The sequence below is a fragment of the Vespula vulgaris genome, chromosome 2, assembly GCF_905475345.1.
Source record: "Vespula vulgaris chromosome 2, iyVesVulg1.1, whole genome shotgun sequence".
Lineage (NCBI taxonomy): Eukaryota > Metazoa > Arthropoda > Insecta > Hymenoptera > Vespidae > Vespula > Vespula vulgaris.
In genome coordinates this window covers 11870875-11896796 of record NC_066587.1, presented here as the reverse complement: position 1 = coordinate 11896796, position 25922 = coordinate 11870875, and the positions used below count along the sequence as shown (strand labels likewise).

The 25922-nt window shown below is 30.3% G+C and overlaps 3 protein-coding genes across 7 annotated transcripts; 1 reads left to right on the top strand and 2 right to left on the bottom strand.

The window, feature by feature from the left end:
- Positions 1–1226: 1226 nt before the first annotated feature.
- On the bottom strand, positions 1227–10495 carry LOC127061597 (cytoplasmic polyadenylation element-binding protein 1). 5 transcript variants are annotated; one of them, XM_050988691.1, is made up of 13 exons: positions 10251–10495; positions 9642–9808; positions 6739–7081; positions 6199–6347; positions 4389–4645; positions 4165–4288; positions 3711–4080; positions 3348–3580; positions 3160–3261; positions 2926–3091; positions 2709–2836; positions 2565–2645; positions 1227–2480 (listed from the first exon to the last, which is right to left on the bottom strand). In XM_050988691.1, exons 2-13 carry the CDS (start codon positions 9660–9662, stop codon positions 2313–2315), a joined length of 2142 nt encoding a protein of 713 aa, XP_050844648.1. In that variant the 5' UTR covers positions 9663–9808; positions 10251–10495; the 3' UTR covers positions 1227–2312. The 5 variants fall into 5 exon arrangements, with proteins under 5 accessions (XP_050844648.1, XP_050844650.1, XP_050844646.1 ...); XM_050988693.1 differs by having other exon boundaries at positions 4165–4291; positions 6868–7081; XM_050988689.1 differs by having other exon boundaries at positions 4165–4291; positions 10251–10493.
- Positions 10496–11870: 1375 nt separating this feature from the next.
- Positions 11871–21736, top strand: LOC127061596 (protogenin-like). Its single transcript, XM_050988688.1, has 20 exons — positions 11871–12288; positions 12581–12843; positions 12930–13083; positions 13170–13326; positions 13408–13476; positions 13562–13788; positions 13865–14010; positions 14081–14240; positions 14320–14604; positions 14722–14889; positions 15013–15204; positions 15299–15483; positions 15563–15710; positions 15793–15891; positions 15959–16112; positions 16207–16340; positions 16410–16766; positions 16855–17129; positions 17197–17304; positions 17392–21736. The coding sequence occupies exons 1-20, from the start codon at positions 12222–12224 to the stop codon at positions 17590–17592; spliced, it is 3549 nt and encodes a 1182-aa protein (XP_050844645.1). The 5' UTR covers positions 11871–12221; the 3' UTR covers positions 17593–21736.
- LOC127061599 (uncharacterized) lies at positions 21642–25751 on the bottom strand. Its single transcript, XM_050988694.1, has 7 exons — positions 25200–25751; positions 24947–25120; positions 24653–24855; positions 24414–24567; positions 23988–24256; positions 23587–23805; positions 21642–23495 (listed from the first exon to the last, which is right to left on the bottom strand). Exons 1-7 carry the CDS (start codon positions 25246–25248, stop codon positions 23442–23444), a joined length of 1122 nt encoding a protein of 373 aa, XP_050844651.1. The 5' UTR covers positions 25249–25751; the 3' UTR covers positions 21642–23441.
- Between the last annotated feature and the right edge of the window lie 171 nt (positions 25752–25922).

The window sequence follows — 25922 nt, the reverse complement described above, 5'->3', positions numbered from 1 at the left end:
TCTAAATTATAGTCATATTAACTCTTATTATTAATAAAAATAAATAATAGGAGGCACTTTTTCATGAAAATTAAAATAATTCAATAACTATAGTTCAATTCTTTAAAAGTTTGATTAAATTCTTTAAAAGTTTTAGGAAAGCTTGACATTATGCGTACCAATAACAGTCTTTTTCAATTAACACTAAATCACCCTGTGTATTGCATGGTATCAATGATTTAAAAATAATTTATTTCTCTCTCATGTTGGAATAAAATCTAAGGAGATTATATTAAAAGGCACGACATATTAAAAGTTTGTAAAGGAGACATTTCAGATAAAAGAGTATCTTTAAAATTTGTGTCAACCTCTAATTCTCTAATTGTTAATGATAGCTCGATACTTTGTGCAAGTAAGTATAGACTCATTACTTTACTTTCTGTCCTAGCAAAATGACTTATGGACTAAAATAATCCTAACATTAAGTCTTTTGGAAGCCTGATCAAAGCATACACATGTATATGCATCTTAAATACGTTACATTATACGTTAAAACAATTTTCACGTGAATTTTGTTTTACATAACAAACACGTTTATCGCTCCTTCTTCATCTTCAACATATTGTAACATAATACATAGTATTTTTTATCTGTTCAAGTTTTTGGAGTATTTGTGACTTTTTGTATATTACTCTATAAAAGAATTTTTTATATAGTAAATTTTATATAGTAGATTTTCTTCCTGAACAGTCTTATATTCTTTCAACATTAGTTTCTATTGCATTCACTTTTCCCATGAATATTCTACCATTAACAATGCGTTACTGTTTTAGGCGCGATTAGTTATTGGTGAAATGGACAAGTTATTAGAGATGCTTAAATTTTATTAGAATGCCATTATTACATTAGAAATTTGTAGTATGCATCAAAGGCACCAACGTAATTTCAAATTAAAAACTGTTACATTGAAATTATTTCATAATCAATAAAAATATATCGAATAAAAACAATATAATAGATGTTACGTTTTTTTTTTTTTAAATAAAGCAAACAAATTTTTTTAGCAATAATATCAGATTATGTATCATTAATATCGTTCGATAGAGGATAAAGGATGATGATATGAAGGAAATTAGGAAAGATAAGAAATATTATTTCAAGGATTATACAAATTAAAGTGAACAAAAAGAACAACAAATTATGAAAAAAAAAGAAAGAAAGAAAGAAAGAAAAATAACAGCATAAGATTATCTGCAAAAATATGACTTTTAATTAATTCAACAAAATTATATCAAAACATGAGAAACGCGGGTAAAGGATATACGGCGACATTTTATCGAAAGAAAATATATGTAACGCAATATAGTAACAAAAAATAAAAACAAAATCAATTCACTATAATGCGTACCAGAATCGTAGACCGTGTACTTCTCCATTTCGTCAACAGTTAAACAGTCCCAGCGGATAAAGACTTATAAAAAGCTTACCGCTTCCCAACTAACAATATAAATTATTAACTACAGTGGGCACGAATCGGTATTCTTTTTCTACACTATATAATATAAAGTAAAACTAACGGTGGGTATTATTGCTAGGCGACTGTTCGAATTGGAAGAACGGCCTGCGTACTGGATAATACTTTCTTGAAAATCGATTCACCAATATACTATATATCAAGTAGACCATACAAAAAAAGTAACAAATACAATTGTTAATTCGCCCGATCAGAAAAGGACTAAATGTATAGTCTCGTTAAAGTAATAATTAACAATTAAGCGTAAATCTTCTGCCAAGAAGTAGTTATCATCATGGCGACAAGAGTATCGCGAAGAAATTCTAAGCTTCAACTAAGCTTATCCATAATCACTATACATTTTAACGACTTTCACTTTGTCGTGTAAAAAAAAAACAATATTAACACCATAAAGCCATCATTCAGTCTATATGAAAATTCAACGAAAAGGCGAATACCTTACGTATAATCTCAGTGCATTCTGGCGAATTATTGACACGATTACTTTTCTCGTAGTAAAATAATTAACAAGAGCACCAAACCCTAAGTAAACATATTAAATAAAAGTAATGCTTGTCCCGAATGTAGCGGGAAACCACATTCACAAATGATAACAACTGAATCGTTGTAATTTTGCAGACAAGCTGGAATTTCCGATATATCGTCCTTTTTATCATCGGTCCAGCTGCCCACAGCTTTTTATAATAAAAACTAACATTATACCCTGTCAATAAGTCAACCAGTGCAACGTCCGTATCAAAACAAATAGTCAAAAGAGAACTGAACGTGGCTGCACGGGGAATACACTTTCATAATTCCTTCAAATACCAAAATTAGAAGTGCGGGAACTAGAATTAATACCCAAATTAGGTGATAATTCGATCACCTGACTCTTCTTAGAATTACGCGTTAAAGGCTTATGGTATCGCATTGATTCCATAGAGTGTTGCCATAGCCAGCATCTACGGCAAAAATACCTGAAACATATCTGAAACCAAACAGCAAGCGTAAAATTATTTTAAGAATGTTTTCTATTCGATCTGTGAAAATGTAATAATGATTTTGAAATTACTTCTTCACGGCAAAAATAAGTTCCTTGTTGGACGAAACATCCAGAACACATAGAATCTTCAAGATAAGGATCAACTTGTACCTAACGTATGAGAAAATAATATAGTAATTATTAATTATTGTTTCTATATGTATTATTATATACCTTTTTTGTAAATTTAGCAGTTTTTATTTCTATAAAAGCAGCTGATACTGCTTTTTTGTACGAACTCTTCGTACTAAATGTAACGCGACCTGATCCTATTGGATACTTGTACTTATCAGTGTCAATACCTAAGGGTAAAAAAATTATCGTCGTTATGCCCATTACATACAATATTTTAATAATCGCTTGTTGAATTTTGGCAACGATTTAAAAGTACCTGTATAAATAACGCCATGAAACAGATCGTTCATAATTTTTGCTAAACCTTCGGCAGTTAGCATGCCATGCAACGCACCAACAAAAACTGTTTTGTGCGGGTCAAGCTTCTGTGATGGTAATTTAACGTAATTACTGTCGTTAAGACTCCACGGAATTACTTGCACCTACATTTGAACGAAATATATTAATTTACATTTATATAAATAAAAATGTCGAAAAAAATTATTCTTACGTAACATACTTCTTTTCCTTTCATACGTTTTGAAGAAATTCTATAATACCAACTTCCGCCGTTGGTAACATCATACGTACAACAGGCCAACAAAGATCGCACCTAACATTCATATTTATAATTAATTTTTATCACTATATATATATATATACATATATGTACGTATATATGTATATGTATATATATACCTGCTTTTCAGTATCAAAAATAATATATGCGTAGCCCTTTGGCTGTGTAGTAGATTGTTCTTTTTTTGGCCATTCAACGCGAATCAAACCAAATTGTTTGAACGTAGCTATCAAAAGAGATTCCGTAATATCCCATGGAAGACCACCAAGAAATACTTTTGAAGAATATCCCGTTGGTTTTTGAGTACGTTGAGGCAATACACCGCTCCAAGTACAAGTTGGATCACAGAGCGCTGGGAAATCATACGATAGCTCGAAATATATATATATATAATGTTAAGTGTGTATGTGTCTGTATATAATGTTTCGATATATAAGATATATAAAGTTTTCTTTTGTCATTAGAGTATTCATTTACTGTACCAGCTGCATTTCGATGGAACTTTGCCGCTCGATCCAAAGATATTTGTGCATCGGGGATATTAAAGTGAGAAGAATTTAACATCATATGTGGATTCCCTGTTGAGCAACAACCCTTTTCGTGATTTAAAAGAGAATTCAAGAAGGTACCAGACGGCGGTGAACCACAATGGTGAGTCCGATTTTGGCCATGTGTTTGATGATGATGCAATGATGATAAATTCTGATGAGACGGCGATAAATATTTTTTTATCGCCATACGTTGCAAGGCCGCTGTCCTATTATTTCCATACAGATCTGTTTCCGGTGACATTAATGATCTTAATGATTGAGGATAGCATCTATGAGACGACGTATTTAATGACAGACAGTTCTGTAAGAAAGATATATTATTGTATTTTTTCAAATTTGTCTAAAGATATGATACGTAAGAATTGTTTCATTCATTAACGATTACCATTATGTTAGACAAGGAACCATCCATACTATTACAACCACTCGTCTCCGAATCTGCTGGTGAATTAGATCGTGATACATTGCATCCTGCTGTATGAGGATATTCTAACGTAGGACTACCGCAACTACTGAAATCGAATATACGTACCATCGAACGTTATTAATATACTTTTTTTTAGATTATTTGTTGATTACGATCATTTGTCTTTTTAACACCTGCATTACCTGTATGGTGGTGAGCCTCGAATAGCTCTGCCATATGGTGAATGAACAGGTGACGAAGGAGAACCTACATGTTGAAGCGATGAACGACTTGCTGCCGATGATCCTGAATACAAGCTGTTAGCACTTTGCGGAAACGTGTATGGATTAGAGTATAGACTTCCAGGGGTACTTGGACTTCCAGAAGTAGTAATCGAATTTGGTGAACCAGGCACATCAACCGTAGTCGAATTAGGATAAAATCCGTAATTGTCATCGCACTATTGTTTTTAGACAAAATAATAAGATTTTTCAATGTATCTATTCGATATACTAATTAAATTCGATTCGATCCTATCGATTGAATATATATGTTGTATCTACGTAACACAATCCTTGGAGTATATCCAAAACAGCGTAGCGAATTATCACGAGGGAATCGACTTCCTAGGAATACAGCAAGTTCACGGAAGCCATCGAGGTAGGACAAGAAAGAAGATCGTGATAGAATCGTTTGGCTCAAGTCTGCAAGTACTTGGCTCTACCGAAATCGAGGTCGCTTCGACGCGTTGCTTCTATGTAATTTACTTTACTCATTGCATTATAAGCCGAGCCTAATGCACGCATTTCGACGTTCCAAGGACCTTCTCTATATACATGTATATGAATATATACATTAACTACTAACGCTAATGTATCCAAGAAGTGAAGAGAAAAAGATTTATCTCCATATTTTCACTTTGTATAAAAATTATAAAATAAAAAAGGATTAATGTGAAATTGGACATTATATGTGCTTGTTTGAACGATAAAATATTAATGATAATGACAACAATAAAGATTTATATATATGTATATATAAAAGAGCTGAGTAAAAAATGAGTGGCAGTTTATATCGATGATCGATGTGGTGGCTTGCCGTTTGAATCGGGAAAAATTAGTCGGTCTGGATAGAATAAGGGGTAGTTGGAGTTACTCCAATGGGGATGATCATTGTTCCGGTTATTGCATTGGCAGCAACCAGACGTCTCAAGCACAATACTGCCTATTTCAAGTTTGGCGTTTTTATCGCAACCCAACGCGTAATATTTACAGGCTGCCAAAATTGTTATAGGCTTTCTACACATACTAGCGACCCTTACCCATTATTATTACGTCTTTGAATTCTCCAATATTTCGTGGAACTTCATAAACGATGAAAAAGATGAAAAACCATTGTCGGGTAAATATTTATAAGAGTCGACCGTTTTCAATTAAATTTAAATACGTAGTTACTTCGTCAATTAATTCTATTTAATTTTAATTTTATATATTTTCGAAGCGAAGTTATCTTGTGTAAAAGTATTGAATATATTTTAATGTTTAAATTTAAAAATCGTGCAAGCTATTTTGCGAATACAATCGGAGCTTATCTAGTTATTTATACAAACTTTATCGTATTAATTTCTCCAGATCCACCTACTTTGCAGGCGGCTCGTAGTTAAATGACTCTACGATATGTAATCGTACTTTCAAATGAGTCTAACTATCGCAATTCTTTTACACATATACGCTGTAACCATAGATTCCGTAGAAATAAACAGTTCTTCTTCGGATATGATCAAGCCTTAATATACTTTATCTGTTGTCTATTTTACGACGTCTATGTTCACTAATTTCAAATTTGTAACAACTAACCAACCGAGCGAGCGAGCGAGCCAGTAAGCAAGCTTTGTGATGAAAACAAGACTCGTATAATAGATTTTCTACGAATCTGCTAAGAAACTTTCGTGCGTGCGACGAATTTCAATGACGTAGTAAAATCTTTACAAATGTATATCTAATATTGATTTACCTGATAACGTTGGTGAGAGGACGTCTGATTGCGATGTTGTCCATGATGTTGATAATTACGATAATTGGGTGAATCGACTACAGATTGATTGCCCATTAATGATCCTCGAGGTAAACTCAATCCGAATAGATCTGAAATACTCATATCCCCTGTGCGAAGGAAACCAAAAGAAACGCGTTTCAAAAATTCAAAGATAAGACAGAATGACAAATTGATGATAAAAAAAGGAAATCGGAAGAATTATTCACGTTTTAACATTGTAGCAAACATATTGATTGCTTTTGAAGAAACTTAATCTTTATAATTCAAATATAAGATAATGTTCATTTCAGTATAAAAAAAATACGGTCAATTCGTTGATTACGTCGTTGTTATTTTTCCCTTCAGCTTGATATAACAATTTATATAAATTGAATTTGTATAAATTAAATTTGTATAAATTACAGCTGACATAAGTCAGATCAAATCTTATCGTCTTTGGAGGAGAAAAAAAATGATCTAATCAAATATCTTCAAATATTTTCAAATATGTTAGCTCACCTTCGATGTTAGGACTTTTGGTAGATTGCGAGTAAGAGGCATCATGTGAATAATTTGGATACAAACTCGACGTCGTCGGCAAGTCTAACAATAAATTGTTGATCGATTGTAGCTGATGCAATTGCTCACGTTCTCGTTCGCGTTGTTGATCTCGCGGCTGGTGTTGTTGCGTCTTTTCACGATGCTGCTGCGCCTGTAGAAGTTGTTCCCGTTCTCTCTGCTGCAACTGCAATTGCTGCATCTCTTGGTCGTGCTGCGTATGCAATTGCAGACCCTGCGTCGTCTCATTACGTTCCGAACCTTCCCACGTGTTCGTTTCATCTTCATCGTACGACAAAGACAACTGTGAAAGAAAAGATAATAAAAGAAAAGAGAAGAAAGTAAATAAATAAATAAAAAATAACACGAGAAAATTTTTCGTTCGAACAAAAACGATCGTTGGTATACGGATTCATTCGTGAAAATATGTACATATATGTGTACATACATACATATGTACTCCATAGGGAAAGAAAGAACAAAAAGTCGTCACACTTGTATTTTTTTTTTTTTTTTTTTTTTTTTTTGTTGTATAGATAAAAATTTTGAATAACATCCACTCCGATAAGAGGAACCCGCGAAAAAAACAAGTATTTTGGATACAGTAGGAAAGCTTACGTACCCAAGAATTTTTCGACCTCATCCCTGTGAACGACAACAACCGAATGTGCTCCACAAGCTTTCGATAGACAACAACGAAAACAGGACGTCAAGGACGTCACTTCCAGCTCGTGTTCGTGGAATTCGGAAAAAAAATTCTCTCGAGTCGGGAGATAGCGAGCGAATCTATTCAACGTCTTAAGAGGCAAACTCTAAATTTCTTGGAATTCTGCCCTTTCAAGTTCAAAGTTATGAGACGGTTTAACAGAAAACTTCTGCGAAATTTTGCTTTCTCAATAATTATCGTTGTTAACGCGCTAGATTCTACTGATTTTATATATACACACACACAAATACACACTAATGCGTAGTTTCTAATATCAGTTCCTTGTACGGGACAATAATGTAGTAAAAAAACAACTTTATCCATGAAGTACGCATAAACAAAGATAAATACGATGTTATTTCTTCTAAAGGAACAGAAATGTTCGATTTTAAGACGCTAACATCAAAGAGAATTAAATTGTACTGCGAATGATTTTTTTTTTCTTTTTTCTTTTTGCATATTATGGCTATCGTATACAGAAATCAAACACCTGTCATAAGCAGCGCATAATTCGCTGATTCGTCGAAATATACATATGCATCTCCCGATAACATCTCGTACTCAAACGAACGATCGTAAAAGTATCTAAATAATTAGGTTCGTAAAAGTAAACAGTTACTTTAAGTCGTAATACCTTGATATGATAGAAACTAAGCAAGCTATATGAGACGAAGTACTCAAAACAATGTTTATAAGCGTAAAGTTTAGGTAAAGAAAGAATAGAAGTCCTTTACAAAGTAGGCACAAGTCAAAGAGAGAAAACTTTGAGTTTCTTTGTCTCTTCTCTCTTTTTTCTTACATCGATCTCATATCGAAGCTAGTATTTGGATATGTTGAACTCGTTAATAGATTTAATAAAAAGGCTATCGTTCGATTTTCTACAATTATCAACTAAATTAAAAGTTAAGCATTATCGTGATATAATTACGTCGACTTAAAGGTAATTTTATATTAACACGAAATTAATATCATTTCAACAGCATATGATTCGTTCATTCTCCGACGCTACGATTGGTCGACGAGTAATGCTTTTCTATAATTGGTCGACAAAATCAAAGTAAATATACGAGATATTAGTAAGGGGATAATGCAACAAAAAACGAATGAGATATGAACCTTTTTTATCGTTACAAATATTAAATTGATATGAACGAACGTATATACATAACGATTGGTCGATTAAAGTACACACTTATGTAAGATCGAATTATTAATAGAGAAGTCTGTATAACTAAATAAAGTTTTCGATTAAGTCTTTTTAAATTATTATTTTCTTCGTTAAGTGCGCTGATTAAACAATGTCGATTATCCTACAATCGTAGATTTATTGATGAATAGAAGAAAGAAGGTCGCAATTGCGTGGAAATAGTGACGTAACGAAGAAAGTAAAATACGGGTCATATCGGTTATCCTAGGATTACAGAAAAGGAAAGATTTCTCTCTGTTCTCTTTTCGCTCTCACGTTTATAATATGCTACGTCGTTCGTATTCTTATCGTTAGCGAATATAATAAAAGTACGAATAAAATTCAAAATTCAATCGATGAGATTGCGACGGCGTAGATCGAGTAGTTCTCCTTAATAGATACGAGATTTTTTGTCGAAGATGTAACGTAAGAATGTCTTATAACGTAAGAAAATAGACGAAACAAAAGAAGAAAAGAAAGATAAAGAGAAAGAAAAAGAGAACGAGAAAGAGAGAGAAAGAGGAAGAAAGGAGAGAGAGAGAGAGAGAGAGAAAGACAGAGAGAAAGAGAGAGCGAGAGAGGAAGAAAGTCAGAGGGCGCAACGATGGAGACGACGTGACGCGAAAAGGTGAGATTCGTCCATCAATCCGCGGGCCACGCAACGTGTTTTGCACGTGGTCGTTTCAAAAGAAAGAGAGAGAAAGAAATATATATATGAAGCATATACATACACACGTATACACACCTATGACGATTCACCCCGTTTGTTTATTATCTTTGGGGACATATTTTACGTTTAATGTTTGTTTCAAATCGACTGACAATCGTTCATATCATTAAAAAGAAGACAAAAGATATTAAACGTAATTATTCTCGCGAGACATAGGAAATAAGGAAAAATGAAATGCCATTTCGTACAATTCTCAAAAACAAATGTAACGTTTCAATCGTGAGGATATTATATGTACTTACTGGTTGCACCAACGTAGGCATGTCCAGATCGTCCGTTTCTCGAGAACTTCGGTCACACTCTTCTTCGTTCTCCAAAGGACTACGATACGCCGATTAGACTGGTGAACTATCGACAAGGTCGGCGTTTAGGGAAGCCTACCTCTTCGCTTTCGGTCAAATCACACCGTCTATCGAAACGCGGGTTATCGTATGAGCTTTTTTTAATTTCATTGAAAAAAACAGAAAAGAAAACAAAAAAGAAATACAGAGAAAGAGAGGGAGAGAGAGGAAAGAGAGAGATAGAGAGAGGAGAGAGGAAAGAGAGAGGAGAGAGATAAAGGAGAAGAGAGAGGAGAGGAAAGAGAGAGAGAAGAGAAAAATGAAAAAGGAAAAAGAGAAGGATATATAGCTGTAGAAAGAGAGAGAGAGAGAGGAAAAGAGAAAACTAAAGATACAGAAGTCGATTGTGTCGACAGTAAGATTTTCCTAAAGGGGTTGTAGTCAAAGGAAAGAGAGAGAGAGAAAGAGAGAGAGAGAGAGAGAGAGAGAGAGAGAGAGAGAGAGAGAGAGAGAGAGAGAGAGAGAGAGAGAGAGAGAGAGAAAGAAAGAAAAAAAGAGAAGGAAATAGACCTTGTGTATACTTCAACGTGCGTTTTTTTCTTCCATTTGTAATATTTGATCTTCTTTTGTAAAGAGGATCTATATCCTTCGGGTTTTTTCAGTTGTCACACGAATACAACGGACCGAAACACTGGAATACGAAGAGAGAAATTAATAGCGACGTAACGATATCGAAGGCGGAACACTAGTTCCTCTTCACGTTACGCCGCTTCGCGAACTGAATTGCGGATATCCCCCTTCTACCTCTCACCCCACCCTCTCCCCACCATTCCTAACCATTCCCTACCATTCCCCACCATCTCCCCACCAACTCCTCCGCCCGAATCATCCCCATCACTGACTTACTCCTCCTCCCAGCAAATCGGAAATCCCTCTGAATTTCATCGACGCAAATCGTAACGTACCCCTATCCATTTGGTGGGTGTAGATTTGAATCTAAGAAATCAGCACTTCCGATCGGTATTGACCATTCTCTCGTTACATTTTCATCTTTGTTGAATCTTCTCCGACTAACGATCGATACCTTTACTGTATAGATTTTCGAAACTTATTCAGGGTTCTTATGAAATTGTATTAATTACAAGATTTTTGTACTAATTATGTAAATATAACAATACTTTTACTTGATATACATATATAACCTAATTGGCTTATTAATCACATTTATGAAAATAGTGTGTGTGTGTGTGTGTGTATGTATGTATATAATAAATGAATAATTATGAACAATAATAAATAAATAAATCACTTTTGAAATTAATTCTCGAAAAAGTCAACGTGTATAATTTACAATTGTTAGAGCAGATAAGAAAATGGTTCTTAGATGATTATATCTATTTATATTTTTTTTATTTTCCTTATTGAAATTTATCTTTTGATCCATTTCGCTTTAAAAGATATCGTTTGTAATATTATTATCGAAAGAAAGACAATGTATATAAATCTTGCATTTTTTTGATTTATCTGGACAATTTCTCATATCAAAATATTTTTACAATTAAGAACTTTAATATGTTCAATTGTTAAAAAATCATGAATGTTGTTAGAAAAAAATGTTTTTTAGCAAATAAATCAATTGCTTTTGTACGCAAACAATTTTTAAAAATATTTTGAAGCGCAATAAATTTTTCGATTACAGCGATCCAAGTGACTACGTCGTTAACTACGTAATGTAACCACCTTCACTGCGCTTCAAATGTAAATGTCAAGACAAGATAACTCAATTGTGCAAACTTGTAACGACTACATAGTAAAATAGATATACATTTCACGTGTAAATTACATCTCCATCTTTAAAAATTAGACAAGATTAGGAACATATATTTAATACAATTATAATAGAAATACTGTGTCAAATTGATTCTACGATTAGATTGCATTAAATTAATCAATATTTCAAATGTACCAATCACAGTGTACTTTATATACGTCAAGGTCTTTGATTGGAGGATATAAAACCGCTCTATTTGACCCGATTTCCGTAATTTGAACGAATCCAAGAGAATGAGATAGTATGACTTTGGCGTATTTTCTACTGTTGACCACACGATGACGCTGTCGTACTTGTCGTGGCGAAGAATTTTGAATCATTTTCTTCGGCGCTTGGATTCTGGGTGGGAGGGAGGTGAGAAAGATGGCAAGAGACGAACGAATCGCGTGCTAACGCAAAACGAAGGCAGGCGTTACTGGTGTGGTTACATTTACGACGGCAAACGTGCAGTCACGGTAATCGACTATCGCCGGTTCCATTTTTTTAACGACGACGCGATGAATAACATATTTTTGTTAATCATGTGAAAAGACAAGCATTTATGAAGTCAAAAGAGTTTCTTAAGTAGCAGCTCGGAAAACAGGCCCGGCCAAAAACACTCCTTACGATGTCAAACATGCGGCGAAGATTTTTTCTAAAGAGTCTCGCTATACGACGGCGTGTTTCGGCTAAGATTTGTCAGTGAAACCGGTGCCAATGAGCGTGAATATATGGCGGCGCGAGTATTTTTACTTAGTATCTTGTTTACAGAAGTACTAAAGCCCGCTTGTGCTGCAGGTGCGTCTTTTACTGTTGCCATCAACTCTGTTTGTTTACACTCATCGATGTCGCATGGCAATTCACAAATTGCGGAAATACTTGTAATCGCATGCAATGTTCTTTGAATTACACACTTTGCTTTCTTTTTTTTAATTATTTTATTTCATCTACGTATTATTTTTTTTTTCGAAAAACTTTTGAAAATATTTTATTGATTTGCATTTATAGTAAATAAAAAGTTTTCTTTACTTAAATGAAATATTTTGTTAATATTAGAATAGATTGAAAAATGATTAATTATATTTTACAGGTGTCAAAGGTATTGGAACAAGTATAAATAATAGAAATGTATCTAAATCCGATGGTTCTGATACAGATTCAATAAAAGGTTCTGCTACAACAATAGAAATACAACCTAGTGGTCATGTAATATTGGGAAAGAAAGCGATAATACTTAATTGTATAGCTGGTACGAATCAAAATATTTCCTGGTTACATAATGGAAAACCAGTACCACCTTGTGGTTCTACTCGATGCAATTTACAACGTAATGGATCTCTTCTTTTCATTAAGGTACTTATAAATTTGAATATAAGATTTAGAATTAATTAAGATAAGAAACAATAAATATAATTTGTATAAAAAATTATTCTTCTTAGAAACAGAATTTCCAAAAGTCACAAAAGTTCAAAGAAAAAGATAATACCAGCCTTATTAATATTAAGAATCATATTAAAGATGAATATCGTTGCATAACACGTACTGATTTTGGAGGATTACTGAGATCATCACCAACATTTATTGAAATAGCAGGTAAGTTGATTATAATAATAATTATGCTATATATTATTGGCTTATTTGATATAAAAACTTAATACTTTTATCTTTTGATACTATAGAACTTGCCCATGTATTTAAAGAATCACCAGAGAATGTAACTGTCCAAGAAGGTGAAGTAGTAAGATTGTCTTGTATTATAGATAGTGTTCCCTTTCCACCTAATGTTACATGGGAGCATAATGGAGAATCAGTTCAGCTTAGTCTTAATGATTCAAAGTTAGTAATACCTAATACATAAAAACCAAAATAATCATTAATGTCTTCAGAATATATTCATGAAAATCTTTGATATTGCAGATATTCAATGGTATCACCAGGTGTTCTGTATATAAGTACAACACAATTATCAGATGCTGGTTCTTATAGGTTTAAAATAATAATATAACTTATAAATATCATTGTCATTGCTCATATAATGGTATTAAGATATTTTTCGTTTTTTTTATTTTAGGTGTGTAGTGACTAATGAATTCCTAAAGAAAACCAAAAAAAGTAAAGAGGCAAAACTGACTGTTATTACTAGATCAGAAAGTGAAAACTCGTATAAATCATCATCTTTATTTCCACAAATGTCATATAATCATTGGCTACTTAATGGATCAAGCCTTAATTTAGCATGTGCTGCATCTGGTTATCCACTGCCTCTTATAACATGGACTTTCATACCTCGCTTTGCAGGTATGTAATTATACAAGTTTTTGTAATTTTCTAGAAATCATAAATACTGTCATTACATCAAGTTACTCATTTCAAGGTGACAGCAATGTTCCACAACCTCGCATTCTTGTTAATTCTACTACTGGTATTGCTATACTAGAATTAAAAAATGTAAGCATTTCTGATGCTGGCATCTATCTTTGTTCTTCAAAAAATTCAATTACAAATGATTTGGAAATTCAGGTATGTGTAAAGCTATATGTATATAATTATTTTTTGATATTCATTAAATTTATCATTTAAATTGTTATAGAATATAACTGTAAATATATTGGTACCTCCATCATTCTTGAAAACTCCTATGAATCAAGTTTGTCCAAATGGAAGAACTGCAAGATTTGAGTGTCAGGCACAGGGTTTACCTGTACCACAAATTTATTGGCTAAAGGATTCTCTAAATATTACTGTCAATGGTAAAAATTAAAGTATTATTATTGTAATAAAATTCGTTACATATTTACATAATATAAAAAATAATATTCCAAATTATAGGACGTCGAACAACTTATATAAAAGAACACAACAAAATGGAATTGGCAATATCGGCAACAGTTCCATCAGATTCTGGTCTATATCAATGTGTAGCTGTAAATTCAGCAGGAGAAATATGGGCTGCTGGTCGGCTTCAAGTAAACTCATCTCGTAATAGTCCTGCTGCACCTACCTCTTTAAAATGTCATGCTGTGTCCCCAGTTAGAATTTTCATTTCATGGGAACCACCAAAGTCTCTACCGTATACCAGTATTACAGCTTATACCGTCCATTATAGCCCTGTTGGTAAGTTTAATGATGAAATACTATATGTTTAACTTAAAGGTTGTAATAAATTAAAAATTTTAGAATTCTATCAATAAGAACTTGTAAGTTATGTTGTATATCATTTTTGTTAAAAAGAAGGTGGTAAAGAAGAAGTTTCTCCTCCTGAACCAGGCAATTCCACATCTGTAGAAGTAACAAAACTTCTAGAACCATTTACAAATTATTCTTTTTACGTACGAGTATGGAACATATATGGCGCTAGTGATCAGTCTGCCACCATCTTGTGTTCTACAGCTCCAAGTGGTATGCATATTTAAAAAATATTACTACTTATTTCTTAGTAATAAGATAAATATATAATTTGATAAATTATAGCAACCAAAACTATGTACCATAGACTAAAGTAAGATTAATTGTTTTAATTAGTTCCTAAAAGCACACCGAAAATAAGTATGAATGTTGTTAGTAGTACAAAGTTAAATGTATCATGGGAGTCTTTAACAAAAAGGGAATCTCGTGGTATTGTGGTAGAATATAAATTACAGTGGAGACTTCATCAACATCCATCATCTAGAGTACTATTTTTACCCGCCACCACTGAACATTATATACTTTCTGGTATGTTTTTAAAATGAATAATAATAAAGTTTAATTAAATTAAAATTTTTTAAATTATTATAAGTACTTGATTAATAAAAATAATATTTTGTAGATTTAATACCAGGAGCTAAATATGATGTACGAATATTAGCAAGAACAAAACAGGGATGGCCTAATTTGACTGAAATGCAATTAAATTGGAGCACTATAACAATGCCTCCTCTAGATTCTAATGAATTTAACATTAGAAAATTTGTAGACATGCAATTATTAAGTTTCAAGATTTCAGTAGTTAAAGTGAGAAAATAATTTTCAAATAAGTAAATGATTTAATAAGAACTGGAATTTCGTTTTATTTATGATTATTCTCGTATAGGTCATCTGGAAAATAAATTTGAAAGGAAATAATAAAGTCGAGCCAGACTTTGATTCTTGGCAAATTTACTGTGAAAATTCAGATGGATACAAATTATTAACTGCTGTTATGCCCCGAAATGCTACAGAATATACTTTAACTAATCTTGGTAAGAATTAGGATTTTTGGTTTCAATATGGATAATTTATTGCATGTAATAATATTTATATTATCATTTTTATATCTCATAGAAAGGAATTGTTCGTACACTGTGGGTCTTTGTATGGTAATTTCTGGTGAAGTAAGAGATTGTTTAACCAAAATCATTGATATTACTCATTCTGGTTCCAGTAAGTAATTCAATCTCTTGTTCTTTTAAATAAATTCACGATTTTTATTTTATATTTTCTTATTAAGGTAATGTATTTATGGCTTTGGAGGCTATTCCTGTTTCATCTACCTCGATACATGTGACATGGACAGTAACTGAAATGCATAGTGTACATTCCTTTGAACTTTGCTATCATGCAGTTCATATAGAAAGTGTTGAAGCATCCAAATGCATTACACTGTATATATAAATCTATTTGAGTTTATTATATCGGATTATATAATGTATTTGTACTCAACATTTTTTAAATTAATAATAGTAATACGTCTTCCAGAGATGATACCAAGATGACTGTTGATAAGTTGAAGCCATTTACTTTGTATCAATTTAAAGTGAGGATGATACGACATGAAAATAATCAAAGTAACATTTACAGTGAATCTGTTGAATGTTATACTAATGAAGATGGTAGTATTATCTATAATGATAAATACTATGAAAATTATAGTATATTGACTTATTTTACAATTATTTTAGTTCCTGGAAAAGTTGAGGATATTCAGTGGTTTTTGGGCAATAACACAAAAGTTCGTATTGCATGGAAAGAACCAAGTAGTATAAATGGAGTGATACAAAATTATTTTGTTGCATATACCATGAATTTAATGAACTCTACTGGCATTTGGGGAAATGTAACAGTTCCTGGAAATAAAACATCAACTACACTTCCAGGTTTAGTTCCAGGAAAACGGTACTTTGTAATTGTACAAGCAGCTACAAAAGCAGGTTATGGTAAACCATCAGATCCTATAATCATTATCACTGGTGGCAATATTGTTATAGAATCAGATAAACAGAAGCCACCGCAAGATATTAAACCTGATCAAAGTCTAGGTAGTTATTACTTTAGAACAAAGTATGATCTTTTAAGCAAAAATTCTTATTTTTATGTGCATAATAATATATTCGTTTGTTTAAATAGGTATAATTCTGGGTGTAAGCATAAGTATAGTATTCATAACAATTTGCTTATGTAGCATTTATTGTCGAAATAAATGCGAGAGTTCTAGATCTTTAAGAGATGGTGCTCAACCTCTAAAAGGACGTATTTTGGTGCGAAATGGAAACGGTTGTTGTATCGAATCTACAGCTCCTGTAAATCAGCAAATGAATGTTACAGTTACTTCTAATGAAGTTGAACTTACTGGCCTCTGTCCATCTTCACCAGTTACAACAAATCCACATTCAGATACCAAAGTAATTCAATTTTAATATATATTTAAAGATCATTTTTTCGTGTAATATATTCAATAATTTGATTTAGGGAGGACATTCCAATGGTGTTGTGGAACCTTGTGTAAAGGAACCATTATTATCACCTTGGGATGTAAATGGAGAATCAAAGGATATTTGTCTTGCGGAAAACCCTCAGGTATAAGAATAATATGGATAAGTTTCTTTTAAATTTGATAAATGTATTACTCTCTTGAGCTATGAATTTGTTTAAATATAATTACAGTACAAAAGGCGTGATAGTACCGTTTTAAGAAAAAATGAAGAAGAAAACCAAGATTTGGATGATACACAGTTCACTATGGTCAATTGTACTTTAGACAGTAACAGTGGCAGCCTAAACAATAATTCAGGGTGTCCGGATAATGATATATCATCAGAAAACGTTACCTGTACATCTATTCCAGTACTTGGACCAAATGGATGAATACGCTAACGACTAATCTTGGCTGTTCGCATTTTCATGAATTGGAATACAGCAGGTAGGAATATGACGTTAATTTAAAAAGCCTGTTACAAAGTTGTTGCAAATGAGTAGAATCAGATATTATGAAAGCAAGAAAAGTCAAAGCTTATAAAAAAGTAGAGAGGAACGTAAGTTAAGAAATAAAAGTTGATACAGTTCCATAAGATTTATATGACATATATCATATGATTCTCTCAAAAGAAGATATCGTGTTTGAAAAATAGTACTCAATTAAATTTTCAAATAATAATATTAGTACTACAGACAAAAGTAAACTTGTTAAAAATCCAGGTTTTCTTATTTACATTTATGATTAAAAATTCAAAATTCTTGTAAATTATTTTACATACAAATCAAGTAATAAGATCTTTGTAATCAAGTTTTCAATTTTAGATATATATGGATACTTGAATATGTTTAGTTACAGTCAACTTTACATCATGGGTATTAATCTTTAGGTATCCATACTTAAGTCCACAGTTTATACAAATAATGATAAAAGTGTACTTGTTTTCATAAATTATTTTTAACATGTAAAAACGAAAAAGTGTTTATACGAATATTTTGGAAATCGTTCCTTAAGTCAAAATATGACAACATGGACTTTGAGTGTATGTACAATGTAATATATGACATTGGAATACATAAGATAGAACAACTAATAAAAAATATGGTATGCACACATTATCATAAACAAACTACGGCTGATAAATAGCATTCAGCAGTGTAGTATAAAATTTTTTTGCAAAAATATTGAATTTAAATAGATAAAAAAACTATATATGGAATAATAATGCATTGAATATGAGTCCATAAATACATTAAATGTCTAAGTGTGCAAGGCCTATACAATTTTATAATTGGCTGGAAAACTAACAATGTATTTCTCTTTTAATAATGATTATACTAGCCATTCCATGATTTTATTTTTTCAGATAGTTAAACATAAAAAAATATGATACAAATTTTTTAGCATTAAGAACTGAAAGTAGAGTATAATTTGATACTATACATGTGTCAAAGTTAGTAGATATAATTTTTTTACTTTACTTTTTTTCATGAGTATATAGATAGTAATTATAAAGTTATGATTTATAAGTTGAAAATTCGCTATTCAAATGAAATAAGAAGTCGTAAAACAAATGACATTAACAAATTAAATAATAAATTAAATGCTTCACATTACAAAAGATTATATAGAATTCACATCAGTAGAATCAAGTAATTTTTACAAATCTTTAACATTAACTGTAGATTTTCTTATTTTGATATATTTCAAAGTTTCAGAAATCCTCTGAATGTAAAAAGGCAAGTTTAATATTGTAAAATAAGATGAGTATTACAAATGAATTTATACATTAATTTAGATACACAGAACAATTATATAATAGATCCTCATTGTGAACGTCCTTTGTGTCTCCAAAATCTTTAAAAGATTCTCCATAATAACAACTTAAATAATTGGGCGATTGTAAATGATTCTTACATTTTTAATAATTTTTATATTATATTTTTAATTATATGAAAATCATTTAAATTGTTTTAATTGATCATTGTATTTTTTATTTTTCGATATATTAACTTACAGTACGTAACGGAAATTTTCAAAAATACATACATACATACATACATACATACAACATCCTTATAGTTAATGAATATTATTTTATCATTATTATTGCATATCATTTTATTAAATACTTCTATTATTTTTATTATAAACAAATTCATCCACACAGAAGCTATAATTAATTTCTAATATATATCAATGATATTATATTATATTCTTTTCTACATAAAAAGTAAGTTTCATTTACAATACAAATTCAGATCCGATTTTATTTATTTTTGTTCATATATATGACTAAATAAGTACACCAATAATTAAATGTTTTGCTTTAAAAACAATTGACTTATAAACAGTAAAAGTTCTGTGTATCATACAATAGACAAAGGAAAAATTTGCAAATATATGTATTCCAGACTGGTGCATGTTACCATGACAGAAAACCCATTACAGTACCTGATAGAATAAGGTGTATCTTTTAGAGTGAGACATAGACATGTCAGTGTTGTTACTGTACCTCCACTATCTGTTATTTATTACTTTTAACATTCAGTGATATTTCACAAAATCATATTACACTGAACCATGCAATAATGTAGTTGCCATGAGCACATAATTAAATCAAGTAAAGATAGAATTATATTGGACCTATGCGTATTAGAACTTCAACTGCATCTTTATCATATAGAAAATATCTATACTTCTATAAATGAAAGAGAATTTTTTAATGTTTAAAATGTTCCCATTTTATGTTAAGAAAACTGCTATTATTCTAGACTTTTTTGTAGAATATAAGACCATTTTTGAGACAGTCCTACATTTTGGTTTAAATGTACAATAATATTATTTATGTATTATCACTACATATATATATATCTCATAAAAACATTCTTTTTAATTATTTGAGAATATTCAATAACATTCTAAGAATGATAGCTTTATTTAGGCAAGATGCATAGAACTCACTGCATATATCTTAATATTATATAAATTTTATATTTCATATACATTATTAAGTTCATATATCATCTAACAATAATTGCAATAGTTTATGTTCTGCAACATATTACATATTCTGATGTTTGTTTTGTGATTTTATATAAGTTTCTCATTTGGTATTATATCCATTATACTATCTGTTATACCTTATGTTATTTCTGTATAGTATTGTACTTCCATATTTGTTAAATACTTGTTACAAAATTTGTTTTAAGAAAAGGCAGTTGTATAATTTATTGAACTATACATCATCAAATGTATGTATAGTATTATCAAAGACAGCTCATCATTATCCGTATGAATTTCGTTTATTGTATGTTTTTCTTTTATATACATACTTTATAAAATATACAGGTAGTTCTCGCCTTTACGAATTACTTCATAATCGATTCCTTTTTTAGTAAAGCGAAAATTCGTAAAGTGAGAGGGTCTTCTGTTCCTAACAATTAAGTTTTTCCATTGAAAAGCTTGATAATGTTAAATGAAAAAGATTTTTTTTATATTATAATATTTTTAAAAAATTCTTAAAGTTGAGAATTTGTAAAATATGAATTCATAAATTAGGAACTACCTGTACATTAACTTTTCATATTTAGCACACTTTACAATGCAGATATTACATAATGCAACACACACACACACACACACACACACACACACACACACACACACACACACACACACGTTTAAGATTGTATCAGTGTTCGGCTTCTAAATAACAAAATCATTTACTAAAAATGTTAAAAAATAAATAAAATACACATATAAAGATAAATTTGAATTATCAAAGGAAAAAAAAGATTGATTTTATAAATAAAATTATTTTTGAACTTTTTTACATCATTTTGGATTAAGAAGCATTTTTTATAAAAATTTGTAGTATGTCATAATTTATAGCATTCCATTTGTGATATTTATATTTTGATTCTGTTTATATCCCACTTTGTAAAACCATGGTTTTTTCTTTGTAAAAGAAAGGAAAAAAACATGAATGTAATCTAATATTAAAAGACTAGCACTGGTATTTTCATTTGAATGGTAAATATTAAGTAATTACATGATGTGATAAGTTTTAAATTGTAACAATCATGTATAGGGTCGCCGTGCTATTGTGTGAAGATAATATTGATTATAAAATACAAATGAAAATATTATTCAGATATAAAGTAATAATTACCATGAAAAAGCAAGTTACTTTTTTAAGGTAGAAACATGAGATACATACATATTGTAGTATATATCACATTATTAGTCTTCATTCTTCACTATAGTTCACTGTAAATCACATACAGTAAGACTTACCGATGATTTGAGTCAATAACACTATAATTATTAATCTAGTTTCCACGTTTAGTTCATTGCTTAAACAATTATTAATAAATTCAAAATTCTTAAATTGTGTTTTTGTAATAATAGTTTTTATAATATATTTTTTATACATGTGACATGATATATCTTAAAATGTATATGTTCTGTTTTTCTGATAATATTATTATTAATATTTATTTTAAACTTAACTTGGAAACTAGCCACAAGAATCTCCTAGCTTTAATATGAAATAAGCAAGATAATTTATATCCCATTTATTTTGCAATAGGCACCAGTAATAACTGATTAATAGTGTTGGCCATATACTGTTAAAGTATTAATACTATCGTGCGGCGACTCTAGTCAGACATATATACCTCCTCAGTTATCGCTCTGCAGAGTGACTTACATTACTTAATTTTAACTTAATGTCTGTACCTACTAGACACGATAATTTAGACTTACGCATTTTACCTCGAAAAATATATCTTCATGTTCAGTGATTAAATGTAATTCAGACATTACTTACTTTTATATGAGAAAAGAACCTGTAATTATGTTGATTGGTATTATATATTGTTATATGTAGCAATTATTGTGTATCAAGTAAATATTAATAATTTATTTTCACACACTACTCTTTATTATATTTTATTAATATCTAGAGGATTATATTATAAAGATTATGGCGTTTTGTAGAACGCACTTGCTGTGTACATACTTGTAGTCATAATTGTACATATATTATTTCTGGAAAATATTAAAAGTATATATTTTAATATATTACATATAATTAACTATATAAAATTATAACCTTATTGTTTAAAGTATTAAAATTAAAATGATAAACAAAATATCTAAGAATACTGTTGAACTTTCTGAATACAGCATCTTGTTGTAAGTGAAAATTGAATAAAATTAAGATAGAAAAATATAGTTTCTTTTCTTTATATATTGCCTATACCTAGAATGAATTATATTTAAAATATAAGTGAAAACACAGAAATTGATAAATTGAATAACTTTATTATCAAAATGCTCGCTGTATATTTTTTAACAACAATTTTAAAAAAGAAATGCTATTATACTTATGTGACATTTAGTACTAACATAGATTTATATCATTTTATGCATTCACCTTATGCAAACATTAGGCTTTTACTATGTATATCTAGCGATTTTTATAAGGATTAATATCATAAGAATAAAATCTCCTAGCTTAATCACGTTGTTTGTACTTGGCTTAATACGTTCGCTTATGTATGACATATTAAGTACTATAAAATATATTGATAATTATTTGGAATAGAATGATTTTCAGGTTCACTCACAGCACTTGGAAGATACAGTTGAACACAATAATTAAAAAAAAATCGCGTATCTCTAACAATGATCGATATCATTTTATATATCTTCAAATCGTTGTATATAAAAAACATATTTGGCCAAGTATATATTAATTAAAATTAATTATCAAAATAGTTTATATTTTATTTTTAATTGAGGAGATTTAGACAGTATTAAATTATTTTATGTTACTATGTAAACACATCCTCAATACTTGTTTTAATTTAGGCAATTTCTGCACTTTAAAAATGACAATCAAAATATTAACAATCAAATTCTCAATTAATAGCGTAACAAATTAACCTGCAATTTAATTATAATAAAATTAAGTACATTAATCTCTATTTTATCACATTGGCAAACAAGCCCATCTATGAAATCATGATTTTTTATCCTGAAATTCTATAAATTCACCTAATGTATTATTAAATGTGTAAAATGTGGTTATATATAAGTATTCAGTGTATACTAAAGTATATAACTTTCGTACTTGCGTAGATCACTAGGCACAAGGTGAAATGTTTCTATGTATGTGTAAGTTATTACAAGCATTCAAATATTCTGTATAAAAAATTATTATTGATAAGAGTTAAAGTACTAAGGAATGTGGAAATATCTTCATGGCTACATAATCATCAAGAACCTGAAAAATCAAATAAGTTACATTGAAGAAATTTATTGTATTTTTTTTCTATATCTTCATTAATATTTACATTCACATTATTTGTTATTACCTCTTTAAGTGATTCTTTTGTGAGTTTAGGATATAGATACGTAAAACCTGTATTAAGAGATAGCTTTCCTGATTTTAAATATAAATGTTTGTTATAAAGCAACTCTTGATCTATGTATGGAGATAAAGGACTATTCTCAACTCCATCTTTATTACATGCGTCAGCCCAAGGACCCATATGTTTGTCATTTACCTCTTCGACTACAGAACTCATATCAGTCTAAAACAAAAATAAATTATGTTTCATTATGGAAATCTGGGTAGTATGGAATATTAAAAATATTATTTAGATAATTGCACTTTTATTTAGTGCAAGTAGTAAAAATACTTATTGAAAAACACCCAATATATATAAGTATAGATAAGAACATACTAAGAATAATTTTAAAATCCTTCTCATACTTTAGCCAGAGTAGATAGTGTAGTACCCCAATAATCGTGGTTGATGTTAAATAATTCTGAAACGATAGCACTTATGGAGCCTTGAGTGGAATTTCCTTCATCAACAACATTATATATTTGTCCTATTGTGTCAGATCTGTTTGCTACATGCCATATAGCTCGAGCCATATCTCTTACATGAACTGTATTCATACGAAGATCTGGTCCCCAAAGTAATTTCATCATTTCTCCTAGATGTTTATAGACTGCTCCAACTACTAGCCTTGGTGCTATACAATATAAAAATAGATGGATGATACTTATATCATTGTAATATTATATAGAATATTATTTGTAACACAAAACCATACAATTTAACACATTATATGATCCATCAGAGTATAGAGTTAAAAATGAAGATATTCCTTTGAAATATATTTGTAATACCTAAGCCATTCCTATCACCAGGTCCATATACTATTGCTGGTCTAAGAATAGTATATTTTAAATCTGGTATGTTCTTCAGATCGTGTTCCACTTGTAATTTATATTTTGCAACAAATGTCCATGGATCTCCATTTTCTTCTTCTATACATGGTACCTTTACATCATGTAATCAATTAATCACAAATGCATTATTTTGAAATATGATAAATTTGATGAAAGAAGAGAATAATTTATATTACTTTTTCAGAAGAACTCAGATTGCCTGAACATATTTCAACAAAATGATTTGCTTTAATTTTGGCAGCTTGTTGAGCACAATTAATACTTAATTTGTAAATGCCTTCTTTATAAACAGGGTCTGTTTGCCCGCATTTTGTTTCTCCAGCACAATTAAAAACATAATCAATCGATTTATCAGAAGCAAATGCATTCTGACAGGATGCTACAAAGAGATGTCATATGCATATATACTAAACATGAATTCAATTCTATTTAATTTAATACGCAGGTAATACCAATAATTCTTTTATTACCTGCATTTATTAAATTAGCGCTTTTAAATTCAAGTAGAGGATTTTCAAAAATTTTCGCGTGTTTCGAATTTAACCAGGCAGTTTGCGGAGGCACTTTATCTACAACACGTAGGTACGATACCAAATCATTATCCAGTAAATACTCCACGAGATTACGCCCAATGAAACCGCATCCTGTGATAACGAGAAAATATTTCTATTTATTCTATTTCTAATGTCAATTCTGTTATTAAAATAAATCAATTATGCTTACCTCCTAAAACAATCACTCGCGGTTTCTTATCAGCGACGGGCGTTGCCATAACTGCTTAACATTTAAACTTCTTCGTTTTTATACTTAAATCTGGTTACGATCAAAGTCGTAATATTATAATTATAAACTTCCGTCAAAATTATTTATGAAAGTTTTATCACAGTGTTACACTTGAATTAACCTTAAAACCTTTTATATATCACATAAAGAATTGTTTTCTGCTGCTTCCTACATATGTCAAATCCCTGATTACAGCTGATCATAGATGGTGTTTTGGCTCAGTTACTTGTCTTCTAACCGTTATAAATTAGTATAGTTTCCTGGTGATAACATGTGTTGATATATATTCTAAGTTTATCTCAGTTTCTCCATTTACTCGAAAAAATTATATTTCATTATATTATAAAAATAACAAAATAAAAAAAAAACTTATAATAGGGCAATGATCCGAAATCCGTAGTGATCGAAGCGATACCTAGTAGTCAATCTCGAAAGTTTTATCATGTACAGCAAATATTATACGATGCAAAGTAATAATATAAATGTACAAGTCGTTACAAAATACTGGATTATAAGAGACTTTTATATACAATGTCGATAATGCAGAATACGTATCATAAGTCTAAAGTTCTTATATAATTTGCTATATATATATTCATGCAATATTTCGAATGTTACGCCCTCTATTTATTAGAAAATGTCTGTAGTACGAGTAAATTGCTA